Source organism: Tupaia chinensis, unplaced genomic scaffold, assembly GCF_000334495.1.
Source record: "Tupaia chinensis unplaced genomic scaffold, TupChi_1.0 Scaffold000060_1, whole genome shotgun sequence".
Taxonomy (NCBI): Eukaryota; Metazoa; Chordata; class Mammalia; order Scandentia; family Tupaiidae; genus Tupaia; species Tupaia belangeri.
Genome location: NW_006159518.1, coordinates 1902895 through 1910594, shown reverse-complemented (window position 1 = coordinate 1910594; position 7700 = coordinate 1902895). Strand labels below are relative to the sequence as shown.

The following is a 7700-nucleotide window of genomic DNA, read 5'->3' as shown; positions in this document are numbered from 1 at the left end:
GCAGCCACCCACGGCCACCGCGACAATGAACCCCCAGTGCGCCCGCTGCGGGAAAGTCGTGTATCCCACGGAGAAAGTCAACTGCCTGGATAAGGTGAGCGAGGGGGCGCCGGGCCAGCCCGGACCTGCCGGGCGCCGGCTGCACCTGCTCTGAGAAGTTTTGGCACCAGGCATGGGAAGAGCTGAGTGGGTTGGTGTGTTTGCGTGTGTCTTGGCACCGGGGAGGGCGCGCGAAGGGAGACGCCAGCGGAGTGTCAGAGACCACGCTTAGGAACCGGAAAGCCTTTTGTCGGGGTGCGGGGCTGCGTGGCTTCAGCGGAGCTGCTGCGGAGGGCGCACAGCGGTGCGCGGGCCCCGGACCCAGGGCCCCGGAAAACCAGGCTGGACACTCAGGGGAAGATTCGGGGAGCCGTGCCCCCTCTTGCCTCCAGTCGTACCCCCTCACTAACCCCGCACCTTCACCTCACCCCCGCCCCAGCGCCTCCGGTGATGGCGGTGGGGGGGCAAATAGTAATTAATATGTCATGGGGCGGACGCTGCCGCATTGCTATGAATAAATACTCCTCTCTCCCCAAAAGCCTGGGGTCCGCACCGCGAGCTGGACCCACGGGTGTCTCCTTTTTTAGCCGGTAGGAAGTGGCTCTGCCCTCTGTCCTTCCCGGGTGTGGATGGAGTTAAACAGCCTGGGAGAGACACCGGGCGCGATCCCGGGTGACTGGCAATTGAAACCAACTGGAGGCGTTCCCGTGAAATTTACATTTGGTGGTACAAATGCCTCATCAGAGCAAGCTGTCATTTGAACAGTCGTCCGTCCGGGACAGCGTCTGCAGTGGAAGCTGGGCTGGGATGGGGGGCCAAGGGTACTAACGTAGTCGGCTCCTGCCACCGCGGGTTGCCTGACTTCCGGTGGATACGTATTTATCCAGATCCCACAAACATTGCGTTTAGGCACTTTGAACTGGATTTCTTTTTGTTTTGAAGCCACTCTATGGGCCCCAGTTCTCCACTAACCCAGCTCAGAGCTCCTTTCTGGCTGCTCGTTGAAGTGGGATATGGATAGAACTGTGGCAGCTCTGCCATCGTGAGTCTGAACGCGGTGGTGGGGATTAATTTAAAACTCCACTTTAATAGCTGCCTGCTTTATTTACCTAACTGAAAGTACATAAACACATCCAGTGTTACCTACTATCATCTTGTTGGGAGATTTTCAAATACGGGGACTGTGGATGCACTAAAACGCCTTCATTCTGTCCCCGTCCTGGCAAGAACTGGCATTATAGTCCAATTTAAAATATTTATTTATTTTTTCAGTATTGGCATAAAGGATGTTTCCACTGTGAGGTCTGCAAGATGGCTCTCAACATGAACAACTACAAAGGCTATGAAAAGAAGCCCTATTGTAATGCGTAAGTATTGTCAGCGTGGGTGTGCTAGGTGTGGCACGGCGCCAACATAAAAGTCACTGGCCCTCCTGTTCCGAAGAATGGACTCCCTGTGTCTGTCACCCAGGTGGGGCAGTGGCCAATTACCTGTGTGCCATAGACTCTGCGGCCTGTACTTAGTGGAAGGTCACTGCCTTTATGTCTTTCTAATGTGTGTGTCTTCAGTCAGGTTAGCTTTTGAGGCTCATGGCTTTGCGGAATTAGGGACATTTATTCGAAGCTGCAGAACATACCTCCTGAACATCGTGTGGGCTCTGAAATACATGTCAGGTAGATTTCCATTTTAATCATATGCCAATTTCCACTTTAATCATAGGATGTTGCCATATTGCAATTTTATATCTTAATCTAGTTGCTAGGGAAAGGAGTCTTGTTCACTTCATTTTAGTGGAGACCACTGCAGAGATCCTGGGACTTAAACAGGGAACTGAAGAGCTGATCTGCAGATATTCCTGGTAGGTTAGTAGTAGGCCTGCTATAGTAGGCCTGGCATTTTGGGCTGGTTAGTAGTGGGGATTCAAGAAGGTGAGCTTTCCTTGGCAGGCTTTTAGGTAGGCATGCTTCCTGCCTCGAAGAGCCATGCGCTCCCAGTTTCCTAGTGTGTGACACGCTGCCGACCCTGTGTCCAACCCTGTTCTAAGCACTTTGTGCAGGCCGGTTCATTCAGTCTTTACAGTGACTGTTAGGGGGCACTGTTACTGTCCTCACTTAACAGGTAAAGAAATGGAGGCATTGAGAGGCTGGCTCATAGGTGAGGTTTACAGGTTTTGAGGTTCACTTCTGCTTGGAGGGCATGGTTTCTCCACTCCTGTGAGCATCTCTGCACACCAGACTGTTTTCCATGGTAGGCTTTTGGGTCTGATTGTTGGGCTTTCTTCCCAATTTCCCTGCGGGCTGGCCTGGTCTGGAGGTGGCAGAGGGACCTCTGACCTTTAGCTGGAATGTTGTCAGAACTTCATCCTCCCTGGAGTTTTGGAAGGAGGTTCATTCAGGGGTCCTGACAATGGAGGGGCCGTGGTTAATTCATGCTTCGTCACATACTTGGAACATTATCGTAGACCATACATATCTGATACATGAATGTCATGTATGCCTACTTCTCTGGTGAAGACCCTGACAAAATTTTTCTGGTGAAGATCTACAAAAAACCACACAAAAAACAACAAAATTTAAGTTCTCTTTGTGTGTCCTTCAGATCCTAGTTTAGTGCTTACACGTGGACCAGAAACTTTTCCAGAAATCAGAAAGTGGGGGCATTGGATGCAATTCAAGACTTTCTTAGATAAACAGAGTGTAGAGATATTTCCCAAACTTAATGGATGTTTGCAACCCTCTTACACCATGCCTCTGACGGAGATAATGTGAAGCCAAAAGGAGGTTTCAGTGTCATGGTCTCCTGCTTCCTTTAAAGAGGGTATAAATGACTGGTTAAAGATCAAAGGCAGGCAGCAGTAAGGAGAGGGAAAAGGGTCCAGGCAACCCATAAACAGAATAATTGTCCTTGGGTTAAAGGAAAGTGAGCCATTCTTCCTGTAACTGTTTCAGCTGGCAGTCTGATTCGATCACGCTTTATGGACCACGTCAGGATTCTTTACAATTCAGGGGCTGGAGTTTAACCCAATGATTTTTATTTTATTTTTTTTTAAGAGGTTTTTGCCATAGGGCACATGAGCTCGCCAGACTAACAGAGAGACAGAGAGACAGAAAGCGAGAAATCACCCCCCCCCCAGGGGGGATGGCCACACCACAATCCCTTCTCCATTCTCCACTCAGGATCTTGGGCATGCACGCACACGCGCCAGGCGTGAGTTTTAAGCCACTGAGTCCGGGACGCGAACCGCGGTCGACTATGTGGGAGTCCAGCGACATAGCCATTACGCTTACTGCTGGTCCCTAACCCAATAATAATAATGCCTTTGGGTGTCCCTGGTAGGCATGAAGGGGCTGGGAGGGAATGACGAAACAAGAGAAAGGAAAGAAAGAGGAATAACAATCACTATAGCAATAGGTAGGTAGAAAGGTAGATAAAGAATTGAATGAAGGAGAAAAAGAAATGATAAAAATAAAAGGACAGAAAAAGATGCAACCAAGTAGAGTCATTGATTACACTGGGCCACCTGAAAATTGTTGCTTAGTTGAAGTTCAGGTAAATTAAAAAGATTATCATCTGGCCGGTAGCATGTGGCTGGATCCCTCATGACCAACTGTGATGTTTGAGTCCTGGGCCTGGCAGCTTGAAAAACATACTGGGTGCATGAGCTTTCATGGCCCAAATCCCAAGAGGAGAATGGAGGTGAAGGGACTGTGGTGTGTCCCTCCTCACTGGGGGTGCTTTCTCACCTTCCCTCTCTCTTTCTTTTTTTTTTTTTGGAGAGGTTTTTGCTATAGGGCGTGTGTACTCGCCAGACAGACAGAGAGAGACAGAGAGACAGAAAGTGAGAAATCACCCCCTGGGGGGATGGCCACGCCACAATCCCTTCTCCATTCTCCTCTCAGGATCTTGGGCATGCACGCACACGCGCCCGGTGTGAGTTTAAGCCACTAGGTCTGGGACGCGAACCATGGTCGACTACATGGGAGTCCAGCGACATAGCCATTACGCTAACTGCTGGTCCCCCTCTCTCTTTCTTCTGTCTCTCTCCAGCTAGGGCATGTGCCCTATAGAAAACAAAAAAAAGATATTCATGTTTCGCAGCAAATCCTGGATGAGTCAGGAAAGGCTAGTTTGCATTCTGACTTAATAGCGAACTAGGGCACAGAAATGTTGGATTTGGACTCTAAAACAAAAAGATGATTTATAAATAGGGAGCACTGTGATGTATTGTTTCATAAGTCGGAGTCATATTTTTAATACTCTAGGTATATAAAGTGAGTGTTTAATTTTCTCTCTAAATTCTTTAATCCTAGTACCTTATTATTTATTTTTTTTTAGACTTTTCTACAGAGCATGTATATACACTGGAGAGAGATGGGGGTGTCAGGAAGTGAGAAACCACCCCCCAGGAGGGGGAGCCATGCCACAGTCTTCCCTCCTCTATTCTCCACTCAGGATTTTGGGCATGCATGCACATGTACCTGGCGTGTTTTTCAAGCTGCTGGGTCCCGGACTAGAGCTGCATAGTTGGCCATATGGGATCCAGCCACCTTAACTGTCATGTTACCAAGTTGGCTGTATTATTAATTTTAAGGAATATTTTTGGGTGGTACTTCAGATATTTTGATTTTGAGTGAACATGATAATCTATCAAACAGGTAAAAAGGGGAAGACAGGAATCCATCCTTAGTGGGTGCAGTGAATAGAGAGATCTAATTTTTTTTAAAAAAAGAAGTATTTATTTACCTTTATTTACTTATTTATTTTAATTTGACCAGAGAGGGACAAAGTGAGTGAGAGAGGGGATGAGGGAGTGAGAAAGCAAGCTGCCAGGTCCAGGAATCGAACCATGGTTGGTTATGTGGGAGTCTAGCGCCCTTAACCACCACACCATGAGCCCCGAGAGATTTTAAAATTTATTTAATTTAGCTGTTAGGTTTGTGTCATAGCTTGATAGGCACCTCCAGAAAATTTGCTACAAACTGGCCAAGTTACAGGCTTTGTCTGCCGTTAGGGTTCTAGGCCTGGAGGCCCCTAATAGTCTCAAGCTATGTTTTTCTGTGGGACACGTCGCCATGCACACTTACTGGTCAGCATGCATTACCCTCTGGGGACCTGCATACATCTGCTCTCATTCAGGCGCTGTGTGTCAGTCAGCTGCTCCCTGTGGTCAGCAGAGCTGCCATAATTTCTCCGGGTCAATGGTGGAAAATTGATTCTCTAATGTATATCGCTTCTAGACAATGACAGGTTCATTGTCCATGTAAAGCACTGTTTTTATTGGTTCCTAGTTTGGTTCAGGAGTCATTATACTTATATGTTTACATGAAAATAACTATTCATCTTCCCCATTTCATTCATACCAAAGTGTTGAAAGAACAATGAATATCTGTATATACCTGCATTGACATTCAGCTCTCATTAACCTCTTTTCCCACGTTGCCTCCTATTTTTACCTATCTATTTATATGTACATTTTTATTATTCTTGAACCACTTGTCAGTTTTATATATCTGGACATTCTGTCCCTAAAAACAGCATCATGCATGCACTAAGAGTAAGGATCTTTTCTTAAAGAATCCCAGAGCTATTAGCACACACAAGAAAATATACAAAATTTCACAGTGACGTGTAATATCTTGTCCATGTTTGCATCCCCACCATTGTTTTTTAATAGTTGTTTTTTTAAATCAGGATTCAATCAAGGATCATAATTTACTTAGTTGTTATTAAACGGACAACTTTTTGTTACTGAAGATTCGGTATCATTTATTCAGTTTCTGCTGTCATTTTAGTGGATTTATGTAACCTCTCGGAATTTTTAGGGAGAGAATGTAAGTGACATTCTTTGGTGAAAAGAACACCCATAATTAACTGAAGCACCTCCAAAATAAATATTAAGATTATGCTTAAGCATGTGAATTCATGAACACAGACATTTAGAACTATTTTAAGACACTATGAAGGCTTTTTATTTTAATCGATACCTGAGGGCATTTTTTAAAGGAATAAAGTCGTGAGTATTTCTTCAGTTTAAATATGTTGCTTGTTTATATTCTCATGTGTTTAGAAAAGGAACAAGTATTCTGTTTGATTTCCTGCAAAAGAGAACATGTATAAAATATAATTTACATGATATTTAAATTCTGATCTTTTGATAGAACGATCAAAGTAGAGTGCACGTTGGATGTAAGAGTGGGTATAATGCACATTTAGTCCCTAACACAGCAGTGCACACTATTAAAATATTTAAAAACAAACTGGTCTACTTGAGTACGTGCCATGTTTTCATAAGCCTTTATGTTTCATAAGCAGGCAAGGGATTCTTTAGCACATTCAGATTTTTTTTTTTTTTTAATCATAGAACTTGCAGAGAGGGCTAGGCAATATTCTTATCGCTAAGAGGTGCTGAGAAAATCACACTAGATGATTAGACAAAACACACAGCTCATATTTAGATGTGAGTTTATATGCCAAGTTAAGCTCTACACATTTTGCTTCCCGGCAAGTCACACTAAGAATATAAACCCCAAGGCCACTTGTCAAATAAATTATTTAATTTATTGTGTATGAAAGTCAAAACTGATGTCTGTGTGTTTGTGAGAAGTGCAGCAGTTCTTAAATTGTTTCTGTGAGGTCTTAACACTTAGAAACAGCAGTGTCAGTGGCCGGCCTGTTAATATGCTGTCACCAAACGGCAAGTGCCTTTCGGTCTGGTCTGAGGAGGGACTTGGTAATGATGCAGTAGTTTTAGCATGACCCTGCCAATAATTCCCTCATGGCAACTCTTCTAAAGGATTTTTTTTTTTTTTTGGTTAACATTTGTCCTGACCTGTCTGTATTGAATATGTTATATCTGTGTTAAATACATCTTTAATGATGGGGTCAAAGAAAACAGATATCTGTGTTAAGTGTGTTTTGTTATCCTTCCAGATAAGATGCTCTCTCACCAGAGAGGGAGTTTCACTTAATGTGATTTTGGAAGACTTGAAAAAAGGACAGCAGCAGGCGCTGTGCGTTGTGTTTACTTTCGCTCTGCCTGTGTTAGCATTTCCTCCCGTGAATGTTTAGTGACTATCCAGCCTGGAAGATGCTGAGCTGAGAGCTGCTCATTGGGAGTCTCCCAGAAGAGCCAGCCCAACTCCGCCAGCCTGCCCCGGGGGTGTGTGGGGGGGTGGGTGATTATGTAGGCCAGCCCTTGCCAGCTCCCACCACCTCTTCCCTGTTGGCCAGTTGGAGACCAGGGAAAGAAATTAAATTTAGACCTGATTATTTTCCTACCACCTATTTCCCTTATCTCTGTCTGGGTCTTCCAGTTTTAATTTGGTAACTCTCCGAGGACTTAAGTTATCTTAAGGGGATTTATGAGATCCCAGCTATTAAGTTAGCTTTAATTACTTAAGAACCTTTCATGAAGTGCCACATGTTGTAATTAGAGTTTTGGGGCCACACAGTGCTGAGTTTTGAATCCTGGCACCATCTAGGAGCAAGCTAGCAAGCCTTAGTTCCTTCATCTGTAAAATGGGAACGTAATGGTGAACCAGAGGATCAGTGAGGCAATGGACAGGAAGGTTCTAGCATAGTTCCTGGCATGGAGCAGACTTCCACTGAACAGTAGCTTAATATATGTTAATAATAATTTCCTCAGAAGTTATTTTAAAAGG

General features: G+C 44.8%; 1 protein-coding gene across 1 annotated transcript in view; it reads left to right on the top strand.

Moving 5' to 3' along the window:
* Positions 1–6: 6 nt before the first annotated feature.
* Positions 7–7700, top strand: part of NEBL (nebulette) — a 460558-nt gene continuing 452864 nt past the window's right edge. Inside the window, exons 1-2 of the mRNA XM_006141615.3 lie at positions 7–94; positions 1312–1406. Of these exons, the coding sequence (XP_006141677.1) occupies positions 26–94; positions 1312–1406 (164 nt within the window). The 5' untranslated portion in view covers positions 7–25. The remainder of the gene's footprint in view (positions 95–1311; positions 1407–7700) is intronic.